The sequence below is a fragment of the Podarcis gaigeae genome (assembly GCF_964106915.1).
Source record: "Podarcis gaigeae genome assembly, chromosome: 1".
Lineage (NCBI taxonomy): Eukaryota > Metazoa > Chordata > Lepidosauria > Squamata > Lacertidae > Podarcis > Podarcis gaigeae.
This window is the reverse complement of record NC_139678.1, coordinates 8,119,951-8,139,097: the sequence shown is the minus strand read 5'-3', so window position 1 is coordinate 8,139,097 and position 19,147 is coordinate 8,119,951. Positions and strand designations below refer to the sequence as shown.

Sequence of the window (19,147 nt, the reverse complement as noted above, 5' to 3'; positions counted from 1 at the left end):
TTGAACCCCACCTAGACTGAATACTGGAGGGTTCAGGAATTTTTCTCATTGCTTGTTGAGCAGCAAGAGCAGTATCCCTCAACAGGATTTGCAGCAGTGTGGCTTGCACTGAAGCCTGATCAAAGGGACCACGCCCCATCATAGCATCCATCACATCTGCGAGGGTAAGATTAGGATTATTCCCTCTTGCTTGTTGCAGTAAAGCAGGAGCATAAGCACGACAGGCGATTTCCCATTCATGGGCAAACAATACACCTGCTGATGGGGGTAAAACTGTACATGCCAAAAGCTTGATGTCATCTGGAACCAATAGCTGGGCTTGAGTTCCTGCTGGAGCACCAGCAGGGGGCACAATAACAGGGAATGCCATGGTATCCTGTGATAAGGAACAGGCAAGTACTGCACGTTGAAAAGGGGTAGCTGATTCTGCTGCTGAAAGAGCAGGGTCATTTCCAGCCAGACCACTGTATTTTTGCAGGATTGGGTCCTCTGGTGAGGAACTGTAGTCCGGAGGCTTGGGGTCTGGGGGTGCTGGCAAAGCGAGTGCTGGAACACATGGCATAACAGCATGCTGAATTAATGAAGTTGAAGGTTGTTTTGGCAATGTAGCCATGGAGATATTTTTTGGTGATAAAGAACCCATAGCATAACGAATCTTGCACCAAGCATTTAAAATTCGAACACCTATGCTGGGATGTCCATGAAAATGTGTTCCAATCTTATCCCATTGCTTTAGTTCCCATGTCCCATTTGCAGCAAGCCAGGGGCAGTGCTCATCGATGGCTTGAATGAGCTGTATAAAATCACCCTCAGGAACTTCCAATTGGTTGGAGGACAGGAGAAATTGTAAGTCTTTTAAAAATTTCTGTTGCGGAGATGACAGGGAATTGCCCATATTTCTAAAATTAATATAATAGGGGATCGACTCACCAGGGATCCATAGATGAATTCAGCGCTGTGTAACCCTTTCCGGGAGAAATGAGTCGATGATCGAGAAGCCTCTTACAGTTTCCTTTGAAGTTTGAAGTCAGCGTCCCACTGCTTCCTTTATTTAGCCTTTGAAGTCCGTCTCAACTGCTTTCTTCAGTCAGCCTCCTTTCTTTTAAGTTTTCCTCTTCTTTTAATTGAGCCTCAGAGAGGGCACCACTTGTTGGAGCCAGCCAGTCAAGTGGTGCTTAGCATAGCATAGAAAAAAGACACAATGAGGCAGCGAGTATTTTCATAATGCTGGAGAGCTGCTCCTTCCAGCCTTTCTCCTCCGGCAACTTTTTATTATCTCCTTTGTTCTCCCAGCCGCATGGCCGTTTTTCAAAGTCTCCTGTTACCTCATCCAGTCAAGGCTTGACACTCCCCTCTCCGTATAAGGTAATCATTGCCCAGAGGAATGTCAGGGGGACCCTGCAGTTTTTACAAGCCTCTGCCTTAGCTGTATGACTCCCACACTAGCCCATTCCTCCACCCACCTCACTGTAAAGCGAGGCCACTCTGGAGCAAAAAGAGGAGGAGGAGACACCGGGACAGGTGCTTTGCTTGCTTTTTTAGAGCTGCGCAAAGCAGGACAGAAGCCATGTAAGCAGCTCTCGCTTTGCTTGCTCTCGTCTGTCCCTCCTCCCGTTTGGTGTGAAGGCAGCAGAGCAAGAGGTGCCGTGCAGCACTCGCTGAAACCAGCAGAGCAAGAGCGAGAGCTGCGCAGCAGTAAATCACCACTCCCCTTTTTTGTTTGGTCTGAGGATATAAATTCTACTCCTAGTTTGGGATTTATCAATATTCTCTTATGTTTTCTCTTTACATACATTTCTTGTATGCAAATTATATCTAGTTTTTGTTTAATCACTATATGCTCTACTTTGTTTCTCTTCTTTTTGTCGTTCAAATGATTTATGCTCCATGTAACTATTTTTAAAGTCACCCTTTATTGTTAAAAACAGAACAGAGAGGAAAATTACAGTGATTAAGTCCTAGTGAATTAAATATCAAAGAAATGAACAAAAGAGAAAAAAAGGGGGGAAAGAAAAAAAATTCCTATAGGGCATGTTGGGTTGCTTACTCACTCACTTTCACGATCTGAAACCACCTGTTTAATATTGGGATCTCTCTATTGGCTGTCTTTCCCCTCCTAACTGCTTCCAATATTTCCTCCAAGAAATATTAGCCTCCTTAACTGACTCAAATATTCGTCTCTTCCCCTTAAATATTTGTCTCTTCCCCCTAAATGAGATTCCTTCCAGAAACTCCCACTTATAGTTTATCGGTTTAGCTTTCAATGCTTTGGCCAGTCCAGGCTTATGTCCAGTTCTCTGAAGTTTGATATTTTGGCAGTTCCTAAATCATTAAACTTTCCGGTCTGGCTGTTGTTGAAAGCTTCTGTCAGAACTGCCTCTAGGTCCCAGCTCACAGAGGACCAACGCTAGGCTGTCGTAATGTACAAAAGTCTTTATTGAAGTTCAGTTTCCATTTCAAAGCCACAGCGTGCAGCCCTACGTCTTAAACCCTAGATCGGCGAAGTCCCGTCTGAGTCTCCTCCCCTCTGAGACCAGTTTAAGATCCTAGCCCTGCTCCACCTTTTCCGCTGCTCTCTCCTCCTCTGGGTCCTCCTGCCCGCTGGGGCATTGCCCTTTCTGGACTCTTCCGACGCTGAGTCGCTTAGCTCCTCCCCCTGCCTCCGGCGGGCTTTAGGACCCGGTTCCCAATCCTCATTCTCTGCTGTCCCGCGCTCCTGTACATTTGAACTTGCCTCTCGCGCCAACCCAGTGACCTTTCTCCTAACCGTTACACTACTTCTGTCACTGCTTCCCTCTTCCGGGATACTGGCCGGATCTGACCTCCCCTCCGTTGTCCGACTCTCCGATGGAGGCGTGGTCAGCCCTGCCTCGTCTTCTCTCCCTGGTGGGGAATGCACTGGCCCCGATACTTGGGACTCTTCCCCCCCACTCTGCTCTGGTGGGGAAGCTGGTCCTGATTTCCAACTACTGCTCTGGGAGTCCCTGCTGCCCCCTTGCTCCTGGGGCGTTCCCCTTGGGAACCCCCTACCCCTGGCCACTGGCGCCCCCTTCTGTGAATCTTCCGATTCGCTGGAGAGGCTCATGGAATCCCTCGAGCCACTGTCCTCTTCTCCTACGCTCCCCTCGGATTCTTCCCCTTCGCTCTCCATTTCCTCTCTTCCCTTTGCCTCTGCTCCTGAGCCCCTGACAGCTTCCTTTTACAATTTAGAAATGCAGTGTCTTACAGCTTATTGAGTTGTTCTTAAGCAGACTGCTTGCTGTGTTGCAATATATCAGTCATTTGGTGATCAATCAGCTTTCCTGGAAGCCACCCAGTCCCCTCTCCGGGCCCTAGAGGGGGGCTGCTAGGCATCCATTTAGCCTTTTCTCTCGCTCATAATGAAAAAAGATCTTTTGCAAACAGATGCACTGTATATTATCCAAAATATTGTCATCAGGGATTGCTAGCCATTATCGTGCTCTTTTGACCCAGTGTCCTGCTGGCTGCACCTTAATGCACGCTGGCAATCTCGGACAAGCCACAGGTCTTCGAGACAGTCCTCCCCAACCCTGGGGAGGCTGCCAGAGCTAATTACCCCCATATCAGCCCTGAATTATCGGCACGGCCGGGGCCCGGTCTTATGGGAGTCAACCATTTCCCACTGCCGGAAACAGGAAGTCCAAGGCTTCTAGACCCTTGACCTTTATTATTTCCTGTGATGTGGACACTATGCTTCTGTTGATGTAGCCTAGAGTCACTTTGGAGAATAGATGACACGGTGGAAACTGTCGTACTTTAAGAAATAGGGTTTATTCAGCTACCGTATTTTTCTGTGTATAAGACACCCCCATATATAAGCCCCCACCTATTTTTTGAGCCCAAAATTAAGAAATAAATAATTACAACATTCTGTGTATAAGACGACACCCAATTTTAAACTTAAAAAAATTGGGGGAAAATATAGTCTTATACATGGGAAAATAAGTATTTACACCTTCAGTCTGCATGGAAGGAGTCCAGATCTTACGGCATTGTTAGTTCAAAAGGCAGCAGTGCAGGCATACAGCCTCTCTCTCCAAGATGGACCTCTCCTCCCCCCCCTCTTTCTTCCCCCCAGAAATTGTGAGAACCTGAGCTTATAGGGTTAAACAGCTCAGAGTGTACGCCCTGCCTACAATTTGGGAGGGGGGAGATTATGCATCATTTCCGAGAGTCTCCAGCCTTTGTTTTTTCCCTCTACTTTCGCTTTTGAGGAGAGAGGACGTGTTTTCATGATGCTGTTCGCTGTGATAGATAATGGATAGTTTCTGCTTAAATAAAACTGCTCTTATCTGAGCAAAAAATCTTCTTCAGGTTATGAGGGACAGTAACTGCAATTAGAGGAAGCTGCTTTGAAGCCTGCTTTGAAGTGCTGTGTGCTTTAAAAGGCTGTGAAAGTTGAGAAGCCGCTGTTTTTGCTGCCGGAAGAAAAAGTTCTGCTTTGAGGCTTTACCTGGGAGAAAGCAGGGAAACTGGCTGAAATGCTGTGTGCTGCAAAGAGCCACTAGAGGCCTCTCCTTTGAAGCTGGCTGGTACGCGTGAGTACTTCAAAGCCCCAATGGGAGCACTGGGGGAGGAGATGGCTGAGCTCCAGGACTTTTATGATGTCCCGTTTGAAAAGCTCACAACCCAGTCCTGGGATATCTGGGTTAGGAGAGTAAGGGGGTGGTTTTTGGCCACAGAGCTCATGTTCAGCCTGTGGTCCACTGAAATTCATTTTGTTAGCTTGGGTTCAGTTTAGGGTTGTAAAAAGAGGACACATTTGCTGATTTCTGCTTTTAACTATGGGTCGCTATTAGATTCAGGTAGGTAGCTGTGTTGATGTGACGCAGTCGAAATAAATAAATAAATTGCCCAGTAGCACCTTAGAGATCATACTTAGTTGGTCTTTAAGTATGTTCTGGTTATAAACTTTTGTGTGCATGCACACTTCTTCAGAGCTTCACCAAAGCTTATACCCAGAACATACTTAGTTAGCCTCTAAGGTGCTACTGAACATTTTTTTATGGATCGCTATGACGACACTGCCCATGAAAAAGAGGGCATGTCCTGGAAAAAGAGGACAATTGGCAACCCTAAATTCTGATTCTTTTTGCTGTGGCATTAGCTACCCTCCCAGTTTGGTGCCATCTGCAAATCTGATGAGCATTCTCATTGCTCATCAGAGCTTCCTCCCTATGTTGTTGTTTAGCCGTTTAGTTGTGTCCGACTCTTCGTGACCCCATGGACCAGAGCACGCCAGGCACTTCTGTCTTCTTCCTCCCTATACATTTCTAAAATACTGTGGGCTGATCTTCCCACCAACCTCTCAGACCTAGAGGCTGTCAGCAGCACAGCTGGTACAGAGGGGTGACCTCACAGAAGACCAGGTAAGTAAAAGAGGGTAATGTACTCATGACCTCATAGAGCCCATGGGGGAGGGGGATAAGCTGTTCCTCCCAAATAGCTACCCAGTAAAAGGAAGCCACTGAGACTCTCCCATCAAATACTGGGAGTTGATGAAGTGGATAATTTAAGAAGAATTAAAATCAAAGGACCCTATCAGGGTGAGTGAGGAGCCAAGCAAAGACCTCTCCCCTCCTTTCAATTCCCTCCTCCAAATGACCCCTGGGCTGGTTATGGATGCGGGAAAACACATTAGCTCCACCATGACAAAACCTCCTGGTTTTCTCCCTCCATGTTTCCCAATGAACTGTATTTCTTAAGAAACCAAACCAAACCGGAAAGAGAAAGTGTGTTTTGACATGCAGTGTCCTAACACTCCAACCGACTTTCCCGAGAAGTCATTGAAGCAGTCTTGATTTTTCACAGTCAATATAATCTTTTATTTTAGACACCTATACAACAGGAAGCACCATTTTCAAAATACTCACCTTTTCTAGTCTTTCTAGCAACATATTCACATATGGTTTTTGTCATCTGAGTGCCACACTTTTATTTTTCCAATTCATCAGTATTCACCTTTTTGCCGTGGTCCACTCATATTGTCCTTTCGTAAGGTTCCATTTCCTGGGTATATAATCCAAAAGGATATTTTACATTGTAAATGTAAGATTATTCCGTACAGTTTTGTTGATAGTTTCTGTTACCTTCTGCCAAAAATCTTTCAATATAGGACAATGAAAAAAACATAGGTTTTGGGGAAGCATTGTACTGAGTGAATCTCCAACAGTTAGATACCTTCGAGAGCCCTTTACTAAACAAATGTAATGGGGCCCAGTATATTCAAAATTTTATTTTTTGTTGTATGAGCCTCAATTTAAGGTACAGAGATCCCCTGTTAAGGCACTTAAAAGAGTTTCCCACTGTGAGGTGAAAATTGAGATCTCTAATTCTTTATCCCATCCCTCCCTCAGTACCTGTATATCAAATTGATTTATATATGTTGATGGCCATTTTTTGCTGCATAAGAATGAATCAACTGCTTTCTTATCTCTGGGGTCTCTGAGGCTGTAAAAGTAGCTGTTCCGTAGATGGTGGTTAGCAATATCAGGAGATATTGCCATTGTAGGTAGTCTGTATTTGTCTCTTCAAAAGGAATATGTATAAAATACATCCTCTTCATTTATCAGCTGGTCTAACATTAATATACTCAAATTCATCCACCTCTTCCATACAACCATTTCTTTCCCGATTTTTAAAGATGGGTTTCCCCACAAAGTCATTTTGTCATGGGAGAAGAGGTCAAATGTATTTTTTTTGGACATGTGATGCCATATTATTCAAATTGATGTTATTGTTTCAATAGTACCTTAACGTATTTAGACCCGAGTGCCACCCATCTTTCTTGCAGTGCTACGTAGGAATATTCTAAGGTACCCAATCTGGACAGTTATTTTCAGTGTGGGTCTCCAGAATTGTGTACCTGACAGTAAATATGCTTCGTGATACACTTCTTAATCTGGGATCCCAAATCCTCTTTTTTTATGAATTCTTGGAACTGAACAGCCCCAAATGTATTTTCTAAACAAAGATTTAATATTGTGAAAGTATTTGCTCGGTATATGAATTGGAATTTCTCTTAAGATATAAACTAGTCTAGGTATTATGTTCAGTTTAAGAGCAGTGACCTTTCTCCACAGGGTCAGGTTCAATAACTGCCATCTCTTGATATCCATTGATAAGTCATGATACATTTCATTGATGTTTAAAAATACTAATTTAGATAAACCTTGTGGTATTAACAGTGGCGTAGCGTGGGTTGTCAGCACCCGGGGCAAGGCAAGTAATTTGCGCCCCCTAACCCCTAACCTGCTGCCGCTGCCAGCTTCTTCTTGCTGCTGCCTGGTCTGGTCTGGTGTGGTTCTCTCCCGCGCTCAGCGCTGCGCTGGGCGGCCGCTGCACTGTCCCTCCCCCAGATAGTCCCTCGCTCTCTCTCCGCTCCGCACGCCTGGCACCCACCCCCTCCACAGTGGGCGGCGACCCGGCAGCTCGGATCGGATTCGCACAGCCAGCACTGCAGTGAGAGAGAGTGAATGAGCCAGTTAGGGGCAGAGAGCTGCGAGTGCGAGTGCGAGTGTGTCCCCCCCAGATGTTGCGCCCGTTGCGGCCGGCCCCCCCTGCACCCCCCACGCTACGCCACTGGGTATTAACAACACACGGTTGACTCATGTTCAGCTTGCGGTCCACCAAGACCCCTGGATCCTTTTCACATGTACTGCTACTTAGCCATGTGTCCCCCATCTTCTATTTGTGCATCTGGTTCTTCCTGCCTAAGTGCAGAACCTTCCCTGTTGAAATTCATTTCATTATCTTGGGCCCAGCTATGGAGAGTGCCCAGCTATGGGGCTGTACTGTTGAGTCTGGGTGAAGACAAATAAGGACTCGCTTACTAACCAATAGTCGCTCTTGTGTCTGCTTCTTCCTTGGCCCTCATTCCCACACAGAACAACATGCATGTGAGCAGGGCACAGGGCGTCCTACTGCTGGCTGGCCTCTTAACTTACGTTGTGATGGGTGCCTTCGTCTTTGAGCTTCTGGAGAACGATCACCACAAAAAAGTAGAAGAGGCAATGTTTCACATGAAGGAGGAATTTTTTTTGAACTACACCGCTCTCACCCCAGAAGAGGTGGAGTTATTCATACAGGTAAGGTATTACTTTAGCAAGACTGAAAGGGATGACCGTGGCAGGACACCAGAGGTCAAGAGGTCAAAAAGTATATTTGGGGGAATACAGTTTAGGAGGTGGGAATTGAGGTGGGGACAGAATCTGTGGCCAGCATAGAGCCTTCCTTCTGCATATGGAATGTTATCCCCGTGGAGGATTAGGCAAATTGATGGAGTGTATGTTTTTGAAGGAAGGAGAGAAACACTTAGTATTGAACTTGATATAGAAAAAGTACAACTTCTGACAGTGTTGCCATCAGTGCTATTTTTCTTGGAAAAATGGTGCGGGGAGATCTTGGAACCAGTGGCGTAGCATGGGTTGTCAGCACCCGGGGCAAGGCAAGTAATTTGCGCCCCCTAACCCGTGGATTAGCGCCCCCTAACCCTAACCCCCAGATGTTGCGCCCAGTGTGGGCAGCCCCCCCTGCACCCCCCACTCTACGCCACTGCTTGGAACTCACCATGAACACCTCCTTTCTTCTCCGATAAATGCAATGCTGCCCACTTGAGAGGTGACGGAACTGAGTTCCAGAGAGTTCCGGCTAAAAAAAAGCCCTAGTTGCCATCCTGACAAGTCAAGACTCGTCTTTAAGTCTTGTGTAAGGAGTGTAAGGAGTCTACTTTATCACTAAGTTTTGAGGGTGAAACCGCTGCATCACTTTCAACAACTCAAACATAAATCACAGTTTTCACTGGGAAAGCTTGGTGCAAACCACAAGCAGCGGCCTCGGTCCAGTATACCTGAAGGAGCATCTCCACCACCAACATTCTGCCTGGACACTGAGGTCCAGTGCTGAGGGCCTTCTGGCGGTTCCCTCACTGCGAGGAGCCAGGTTACAGGGAACCAGGCAGAGGGCCTTCTCGGTAGTGGCACCCGTGCTGTGGAACGCCCTCCCACCAGATGTCAAAGAGAAAAGACATCTGAAGGCAGCCCTGATTAGGGAAGCTTTTAATGTTTAATAGGTTATTGTATTTTAGTATTTTGTTGGAAGCCGCCCAGAGTGGCTGGGGAAACCCAGCCAGATGGGCGGGGTATTAATAATAATAATAATAATAATAATAATAATAATATTAATTGTTATTATTATTATTATTAGCTCTCCTTGAGAGCCAGTGTGGTGTAGTGGTTTAGAGCGGTAGTCTCGTAATCTGGAGAACTGGGTTCGTGTCTCCGCTCCTCCACATGCAGCTGCTGGGTGACCTTGGGCCAGTCACACTCCTTTGAAGTCTCTCAGCCCCACTCACCTCACAGAGTGTTTGTTGTGGGGGAGGAAGGGAAAGGAGAATGTTAGCCGCTTTGAGACTCCTTAAAGGGAGTGAAAGGCGGGATATCAAATCCAAACTCTTCTTCTTCTTCTTCCTTGGGGTGTGGACCTTTGCCTGGAAAGAGTGGAGGAAAAGTTGAGTGTTCATAAGCCCTATGCCTACCAGTTAGTGGGGTGACAAGTGAAGGGAGGGCTGTTGTGGAGGAAAGGTCTTGTTTGTGGGCTTCCCATGAACATTGGGCTGGCCACTGGGGGAAGAACGTGCTGGACTGATCTAGAAGAACGATGTGAATGCATCGTGATTTGGTTAGTGGTATCTGGTGATAATCAGAGGAGGGGCTATTCCTATTGTTGGAATATTCAAACTGAGTCTTGCATTCAATTGCAGAAACTGGTAAAAGCTGTTCGGTCGGGAATAGATCCAGTAGGAACCCATCCTCATGAAAAACACAGCAGCTGGGATTTCACTCATTCTTTCTTCTTCGTGGGCACTATGTTATCCACAATTGGTAATTTAGTTCTTTCTTTCTTTCTTTAAATAATATTTATTAAATTTCCTTTTTAACAATCCAATCAAACCATATTATATATTCCAAATTATACAAATTATCCAATAATCGAACAGTTCCAATATTATGCCTAATTATAAATTTTGAGCTGACTTCACATGCTTCGAGATCTGAGGGAATCCTAATCACCTCATCGTTCTGCTTCTTTTCATAATCATTACAATAATTCCCATAATTCATTCTGATATTAATCATTATTTTCAACAGCCTCTGCGTTCATTCTGCAAGTGAGTTGTTAGTGAAAACAATATATTTCTGTGTGGGTTTTATGCCCCCCCTTCTTCTTCTTTATGCTCCCAATCTGTAATCCAAGCTTCCCCTCTGTAAATTCACATCCTCTCTTCTCAAGCTGGTGTTTCTGCCAAATCAGTCCAGGAGACTTCCACTGTAGGCGGCTGCCATATTGACACGCAGTCCAAATAGGATCAAATCAGGGCGTCTTCCCTATGTTGTTCCTTAACCAGCTGCTATTCAAACATTAGCTTTTCTCGGAGGTGATTTACCAAGTAAATCTGTAAATACAAGTATCAAAGAGTATAATATTAGAGGTGTACACCCCCCCCAGTGGCCTAGCGTGGGTTGTCAGCACCCGGGGCAAGGCAAGTAATTTGCGCCCCCTAACCCCTAACCTGCCGCCGCTGCCAGCTTCTTCTTGCTGCTGCCTGGTCTGGTCTGGTGTGGTTCTCTCCCGCGCTCAGCGCTGTGCTGGGCGGCCGCTGCACTGTCCCTCCCCCAGATAGTCCCTCGCTCTCTCTCCACAGTGGGCGGCGACCCGGCGGCTCAGATCAGATTCGCACAGCCAGCACTGCAGTGAGAGAGAGTTAGTGAGCCAGGTAGGGGCAGAGAGCTGCGAGCACGACCCCCCAGATGTTGCGCCCATTGCGGCCGGCCCCCCCTGACCCCCCACGCTATGCCACTGCACCCCCCTGTAGCTATACAATTTGATTCAGCTAGCTGGTCAATCTACTTTCAGTTTCCCTCCTGTCTCCCTGCCAAATTAATGCTGCGTAACAAATCTCCTAGGCAAATATCCAGAACTCTTTGGCATCTCTCCAGTTGTTAATGAGAAGTCGCTTCTACTCCAATAAATCAGGGAGTCTTTTGATCTTCTTCCAGGAAACCAAGAGTCAAAAACCTTGATTTTCCTCCCCCCCCCAGTAATTTCCACTCAGTTAGTAATTATTAGAGTTGTTAAAACCTTATTATATCAACAAATGCAAAAATTTTAATCTCGCTTGCTGTCATAAAAAAAATCCGCTAGTCGTTCCTTCCAGAGGGGATTTGCCAAATGTTATCACGTAGGCAAATATCGAAGTAAAGTAAATAAAGGCTCACACCCACTTTCTGTTCCGTCAGACTGGCACCTCAGATGATAATCCCTTTTCCATTCAAGTCTTCTAAGTCCTCAGAGGCTGAATTAATTGTTTAAATCCAATTTTTCATCTTAAGAAATGGAGACTTGTTGCTCGTGGAGACAGCTTCAGAGAGTGACAGAATTGTGTGGGGGCTTTCCATCCAGCACCCCCCCAGCCCCTTATTCCTTCCGGATTTGGGGCCAGGTGTTGGGCGACCGCAGATGAGACTGCTCCCTCCGGCCCTGGAGGGGTTTAGGAGGCTGATTACTCCCATCTCAGCCTCTAATTGCCCATGTGAAATGGAGACGATGGAATTTTCAGCCATCTTCCGTAGCAACTAGCCGGAAGTGACAATAGGTAATTTGGTTCTGGCTGGCATCTCCCCAAAAGTAATATGCAGGGCATCCGACTGGTCTCGCTCAGATAAATTGTGTTAAGCTGCAGGCTTTGCTTTTGTTCTTTCATCATCCTTCAAATCTCATCTTTGCATAGGATTGCCACTTCTTTCCAGTAAGCTACAAAACACACAAGAAACCACACACCCTTTTTGTCTGGATGAATTCCTTCAGTGCAGAAAACCATGCACTTATGAGTGGCAGAACCTACCCTGCTAGCACTGTCTAATCCAGAGCTTTCCAAACTTTCCATGTTGGTGACACACTTTTTAAACATTTTGTGACACAGTAATACAGTTTTACTAGCAAACTTGTGGTTAAATTAATTCTTTTCCATCCTTTGCGCGACACATCTACAAACTGCAGCTGAAACACTAATGTGCTGTGACATACAGTTTGGAAAGCTCTGGTTAAGCTTTCTGGTGCGAAGCACAATTCTACTATTCTACGATTCTATGAATTGCCAGATGCTTGGTGGTTTTTCCCTTTGAGTTCAATTGCACCTGTACACAAGATCCTTTCTCTCTCTATCTCTGCTGTTGATCAATATTTTCCCCCAAAGAGTTTTAAAGAATTCTGGTCTTTCTCTGATACATTTTCATTCCCCATTCTGTGCATCTTATCTGTGAGCTCTTGCAATTGCTCATCCAATAATTGTGGGGTGATACCAACAATCAATGTCTTTGCCATAATGAGTTCTGTTCATCTCTCCCTTAGCTTTGAAAACTTGTGTCTGTCCCTCCCTTTAAGTAAACAGTGCATTCCATTCCAACGGTTTGAGGTTGAATCCTGACAAGACCGAAGTATTTTTTTCTGCGCAACAGGGGAAGCCACCCAGAGTGGCTGGGGCAACCCAGTCAGATGGGCGACACATAAATAATAAATTAAAACTATATTATTACTATTCCCATACTAGTGGATTCAATCTTTTATAAGCAGCACCAGGATGGAGAGTTAAAAGTAATATAAGATTAAGATTTTAAGCTAACAAGATCATCCTTATCCCTTGGTAAACGTTATTGATCATCGATAATTTAAGATAAGCTTTTTGCTTTGTTTTTCAGCCTCTTAATTAATGACTCTTCTTACATCAGCAGCCAATTTGCATTTTGGATAAGAATTAATTAACAAGAATTAAGTAGTATATAGATCAGTCAAGTCTTAATTGAGTCCAATCTCAAAAGAAGCTAAGGCTATTATGAGGGCTATTATGGGTATCTGGGCACAATGGTGGTTCCTCTGTCTGATACGCTCCTTGCTTGCCCTATTTCATCACCAAAGACATATCATCAAATACATTTCTAAATTTATCCCAAAATAAATATTTTGTAATTCATTTTTTAATCCAATAACTGTATCACAAATTTTGAAGAACTGAAAAACCTGAAGGTTAAGCATGTTTCAATTCACAGGCCAGTCCTGGGCACACAGATCAGGTCAGGTCACACTAGAATTGAGAGAAATCCAATTCCTAGAGCATTTACAAGTCTTTTGGGGCTTGGGAATTGTAACTGATTTTAGCCATTGTTATGTGCCAGCGTGGTTGTTCGAGAGCAAAGAGGCAAGTCTTCCACGGGTCTTTTCCAGGCTTTATTATCGGTACAAAAACATTTACAGTGCAGAGCGTCTCAAGTCCATGTCTGCTCAGCCGCTAGCAGAATCTGGGAGTGGGCAGTCCTTAAACTTTTCCCAGCATAAACTTTTTTTAAAAAATGATATTTATTAAGAGTTTAAAGATTACAGAAAAGAGAAAAAGAAAACAAACAGCAAAAAAAAATTAACAACACATACATTACAATATATAAAAAATAGATAGAAAAAAGAAAAAAAATAGAAAAATAGAAAGAAAAATACAGCAATAACAATAAAAAAGAGAAAATAAAACACACATCCAATATTCCATCTCTTTGTCTTTCATTTACTTGTTTCATCGACCTCCTCACACCTCCCTTTTTGTATTCTAGTTTAATCATTTGTTTCAGCAAATTCTTTCCATCTTTCTCAATTTTTATTGGATAATTTATCTTAACAGTCTAACCTATCAATTAACTCAGCAAATCCTTTTCATCTTTCACAATATTCTGTCATTCAATTTACCTTAATTTATTTTAACCTTATCTTACGATAAAATACCTTAAATCCTAAAACTTAATACTAAAGCCAAATGATTTCATTCCACCATTTTTCCTAATTCCCAAAATAAAATTTTAAAGCTTTCTTCCAATCTTCATCCAACGTTTCTTCTTCCTGGTCTCGGGTTATGTCAGACCTTACTGTCCATTCCATCTAGTCCATCAACCTGTTTTTCCAGCATAAACTTTGACCCTCATCCTTCTCCTCCCCTCTCTGCACGTAAACCGACTGCGCAGAGAAAGCATTAGCAAAGGGGGACTTGCCTCCCCCCGCTTTGCTCAGGCTTGGTGTTGCGGCTCTCTCTAACATCTCCCGATCCCTGCATCCCCTCCCCATTGGAGGCGGGGATTCCCTCCTTGCTGGAGGAAGAGCTGCTTCGCAAGATCTTTGGAGACTCCCTGTAACCCAACTGCCCTTCCGTCTCTCGCCTCTGAGCTGATGGCAGTTCCCTGACAGCCATGATGGGGACAAATGGAGGAACTCCGCTCTCTCCTCACTGCAGATGAACCTACATTTGTTTTGATTGCCACGAAAATGCAGTGAACTCCTGATTCACGTTACAAATATATTATCAATCATTTGGTGTGTTTTTTAAAGGGTTGCTATGATGAGTCTCCATTTCACCCAATGTTTCACAAGGTCGCCAAAGTCATACCTGCACACTTGGCCTCTTCCATTGCATCTCAGGTCAGTTCTTCCACAGTGGGCCTGTCCGGTCCAAGGAACAGGAGGGAGAGACTTGAAGCTCCCACATGATTATCCTAACACCAGGTGCATCGGCATAAAGGAGGTCAGTGAGTGCAGTATATAAAATAAATACATTGGGCTGTATTCAAGGCTGCCATTTCGGTTGTGCACAGACCTCTGCTTCCACAATGAAACTGACCCCTCTTCTCCTCTCTGTACCCCTCTGAGCATCCTCAATGTCTGCTCCAGAGGGTATGGGGATCCTCTGGAGCAGATTTGGGGGTTGTACAGGAGAGAGGAAAGGAAGGAACAGTCAGTCTCAATGTACATGCTGCATTCCACTGGAAACAACCCTTCGTAGGGACCCTGCTCTGTAACTTCTCTTGTTGTTGTTTAGTCGTGTCCGACTCTTCGTGACCCCATGGACCAGAGCACACCAGGCACTCCTGTCTTCCACTGCCTCCCGCAGTTTGGTCAGACTCATGTTTGTAGCTTCGAGAACACTGTCCCACCATCTTGTCCTCTGTCGTCCCCTTCTCCTTGTGCCCTCCATCTTTCCCAATATCAGGGTCTTCTCCAGGGAGTCTTCTCTTCTCATGAGGTGGCCAAAGTATTGGAGCCTCAGCTCCAGGATCTGTCCTTCCAGTGAGCCCTCAGGGCTAATTTCCTTAAGAATGGATGCGTTTAATCTTCTTGCAGTCCATGGGACTCTCAAGAGTCTCCTCCAGCACCATAATTCAAAAGCATCAATTATTCGGCAATCAGCCTTCTTTATGGTCCAGCTCTCACTTCCATACTAACTCCTCTAGGTACAGTAATTGGCAGATCGACAGTTGTTGACCTCCTTTGCAACACATTTTTCATCTTTCAACAGGCTATGGAAATCTCTGTCCCCAAACGAAAGAAGGTCAGCTCTTTTGTGTTATTTTTGCTCTCTTTGGAATCCCCTTCAACCTCCTCTGCTTGAACTATATTGGCTCTTCAGTCTCAGGAATCTGCGAAAGCTGTGCAGAGAAACTGTCTGGGAAAGAAAACAAGGTAATTCAGTTACTTTATCTGGAGATGATTTCTAATCTTACCAGTCACAAGACTGAGGCCGACATAGACTGCTGCTACACTCGGGTCCTGTATGCAGGTTTCCTGTGGACATCTAGTCAGCTTCGATGAGAACAGGATCCTTGACTAGATGGGCCCTTCCCTGATCCAGCAGGGCTCTTCTATTATATTGCATATACATATGCATATCTGATTAGGAAGACAAGACTAAATTAGACATGTGCATTATGCCCTCTAATTAAGCGAGGAAGATTAATGCTTGCTCTGCCTTCAAATAGGAATGAATGTAACCACCATAGAGCTCGACCACCAAAAATTGTGACATCAGCAGGAAACTGTGCTCCAGATGAAGTCTAACTAGGGTGGAATTATTATTATTTATCTGTTAATGCAGCCTAAAATCACAGTGCATGGCTGTAGCTCGAGAGAACTGAGCTCTGTTGCATGAGAACTGCCTTTTTTCCTTTCCTTTCCTTTTGCTTTGTTTTTCAGAAATCAGCAAGATACGTTTTCGTGTTCGTGGGTGCGGGAATTCTAATGTTTCTTATTTTGCCAGCGTTCTTCTTTCAATGGATGGAGGGCTGGAATTATAGTGAAGCTATCTATTTTACATTTATTACACTCAGCACCATTGGTTTTGGAGACTATCTAATAGGTAAGGCTTTCAAAATACTTTCATATTGTGGGCTTAAGAGGTTCTACAGATAATACTAGGTCATTTGTGGCCTCAAGGTACAGGTGGCAACCAATCTGTTGTACTGAAGAATATGAAAGCTCAGATCACGTTTCATCCAAAATGATGGCTTGCAATGATTATAATTTGGAACCCAAACCATATTTTAAGTTTCTCAAGAACAGATGATCAAGGGTCTGGAAACCAAACTTTATGAGGATTGGTTGAAGGAGCTGGGTATTTTTATTCTGGAAAAGAGGGAACTGGGGGAGATATGAGAAACATCTTCAAATATCTCAAGGGCTGTCACATGGAAGAGGGAGTATGCTTGTTTTCTTCTGCTCTGGAGGGGAGGACACACACCAATCTCTTCAAGTTACAAGAAAAGGGATGCTGACTAAACATTTGGGGGGAAATTTTGACAGTAAGAGCTCTTCAGCAGTGGAACAAACTCCCATGAGATGTGGTGGACTCTCTTTCCTTGAAGGATTTTAAGCAGAGGTTGGATTGTCATTTTTCATGGATGCTTTCCTTAAGATTCCTGCGTTGCAGGGCGTTGGGCTAGTTTCAGCAAACATGAAAGAAGGAAAATGCTTTCCTGGACAGTGATTTTGCACAATTCTCTTAGCTAGCAACTGCCACAACTGCTGCCTGTGACCAACAACTGGAGCAAACTGTTGCCAACAAAATAAACTAGAATCTTTCTGGTGTAAAACTCAGAGTGCTGGTGCTGACCTTTAAAGCCCTAAACAGCCTCAGCCCTGTATACCTGAAGGAGCGTCTCCACCCCCATCGTTCAGCCTGGACACTGAGGTCCAGCTCTGAGAGCCTTCTGGTGGTTCCCCCCCTGTGGGAAGTGAGATTACAGGAAACCAGGCAGAGGGCCTTCTCAGTGGTGGCACCCTCCCTGTTGAACACCCTCCCTTCAGATGTCAAGGAGATAAAGAATTACATAACCTTTAGAAGACATCTGAAGGCAGTCCTGTATAGGGAAGTTCTTAATGTTGTATGTCTTATAATGTTTTGATATATGCTGGAAGCCTCCCAGAGTGGCTGGGGAAACCCAGTGAGATGGGTGGGGTAAAAATAATAAATTATTTTTATTCCACAGAATTTTGCTTAATGGTTGCCACCAATTTGATTTTAATTAATTTTTATAATGAAATGTTTTTAGAATGTTAGATTATTAACTGTTGTTAGCCGCCCTGAGCCCGGCTTCGGCTGGGGAGGGCGGGATATAAATTAAATTTATTATTATTATTATTATTATTATTATTATTATTATTATTATTATTATTAAGCAGGAAGTTATAGGATGTGCACCGATTTGGAAATGTGGTAGCACAACCAGGCTCAAACAGCATCATGAGCCCAAACCACCATGAATAGGCAATAATAAGGACATTGGCAGTTTCCTGTGTTTGTCTTCCCACAATTCAGTGGTAGAAATGTGTTTTTAAATATATGGTGTGAAAATGACCTAATGAGGTTTGGATAAACTGAGTTGGCGGGTCCTTTAAATCACCATCACCTCCTCACACATTATTGTTGCTTTTCTCTGTGTCTCCAGGGATGAAGCATGACAGAACCTATTTTCCGGGCTACCAGATGCTCGCAGCCGTTTGGATCGTCGTTGGTCTGGCCTGGTTAGCTGTGCTGTTTGAACTGGTATCTTCATTCCTGGCACCTGTGGATCCAAAAGCAAGCTCACAAAAAGACAGCAGAGGGTAAAAATAACACCGCCCCAAAGGAGTCAGTCTGCTACATGTCCACTGGAGAAGAATTTATCATTTCATTCAGGTGGAGACTGACATAAAAATGAGTTGCACTCAAGAATTTTAACTGAGCTTTTTATAATTTTATGCCATTGTGTCATTCTGCTGATTCCTTAAAAACTCACTAGTTGCTCTTTAGGTTATGCAGTTCCTAATAAACTGTGAAATAGCCTGGTATTCTGCAACCAAAAAAGGGAGGGAGGGTCTTAACTGGATTCTCAAAACTGGAATGTGTGCAGAGGAGAGCAACCAAGATGATCAAGGGTCTGGAAACCCAGCCTTATGAGGAGTGGTTGAAGGAGCTGGGTATTTTTATTCTGGAAAAGAGGGGACTGGGGGAAATATGAGAGACATCTTCAAATATCACATGGAAGAGGGAGCATGTTTGATTTCTCCTGCTCTGGAGGGCAAGACTCGAACCAATGGCTTCAAGTCACAAGAAAGGAAACATCAGGAAGAACTTTCCGACAGTAAGAGCTGTTCAGCAGTGGAACAGTCTCCCTCACTCACTATTTATATATATGTGCCATCGCCAAAAACAGTGGAGGGTTCTGAAGGGCTAGAGAATAATTGTCTTGGGGCCAGATCAAGCTCCCAAACTGGGAATTGGCCACCACTGAAGTATAACCGTCCCTGAAATATGGAATTGCAGGAGAAAGCTCTTGGAACGATTTGAGAGGAAAGAATGTCCTGAGGTACTGCCAAGTGAAGTGTGTGTGAATGCATCTCTGGGGAGAAGGGATCTGTGCTTTTGCTTGGGTCACTTTTCCCGTTCCACGGTATTGACTGTCCAGCCGCCACCAGAAGGAAAACCCCCTTCTGTGTATGCCTACCTTTTCCACCCCACTCTTTTTCATCCCTGAATTCGCAGCCTTTTTAGGGTCATAGTATAATCGGAGCGAAGTTGAAAATGAGGAGGACAGCCAAGGTCTCTTGGCACTTGTTTGGACAAAGAGTGGGGAATTCTGAATGCTTAAGACCTCAGGCCTCCACTGGAAGACAAAGAAAAAAGGAAATGAAACACACCATAAAGAAGATAATCTAAATATAGCTTTGCTATGGAGATATGCCCCTATTTGTGCACAGGTGGCAGCAACACATTCCCCAAATA

At 44.5% G+C, this 19,147-nt stretch overlaps 2 protein-coding genes across 3 annotated transcripts in view; both read left to right on the top strand.

The window, feature by feature from the left end:
• LOC310844242 (potassium channel, subfamily K, member 16-like) overlaps positions 1-19,147 on the top strand; it is a 68,267-nt gene that overhangs the window by 14,944 nt on the left and 34,176 nt on the right. The window lies entirely within an intron of this gene.
• The window catches only part of LOC310844217 (potassium channel, subfamily K, member 16-like), a 31,278-nt gene continuing 17,556 nt past the window's right edge, over positions 5,426-19,147 (top strand). Inside the window, exons 1-6 of one of the 2 annotated variants that reach the window (XM_083738090.1) lie at positions 5,430-5,567; positions 7,908-8,108; positions 9,782-9,902; positions 15,407-15,570; positions 16,081-16,243; positions 17,832-18,097. In XM_083738090.1, the coding sequence (XP_083594216.1) occupies positions 7,914-8,108; positions 9,782-9,902; positions 15,407-15,570; positions 16,081-16,243; positions 17,832-17,992 (804 nt within the window). In that variant the 5' untranslated portion in view covers positions 5,430-5,567; positions 7,908-7,913 and the 3' untranslated portion in view covers positions 17,993-18,097. Of the gene's footprint in view, positions 5,568-7,907; positions 8,109-9,781; positions 9,903-15,406; positions 15,571-16,080; positions 16,244-17,831; positions 18,098-19,147 lie in introns of those variants that run through there. The other variant, XM_083738089.1, reaches the window with a different exon arrangement.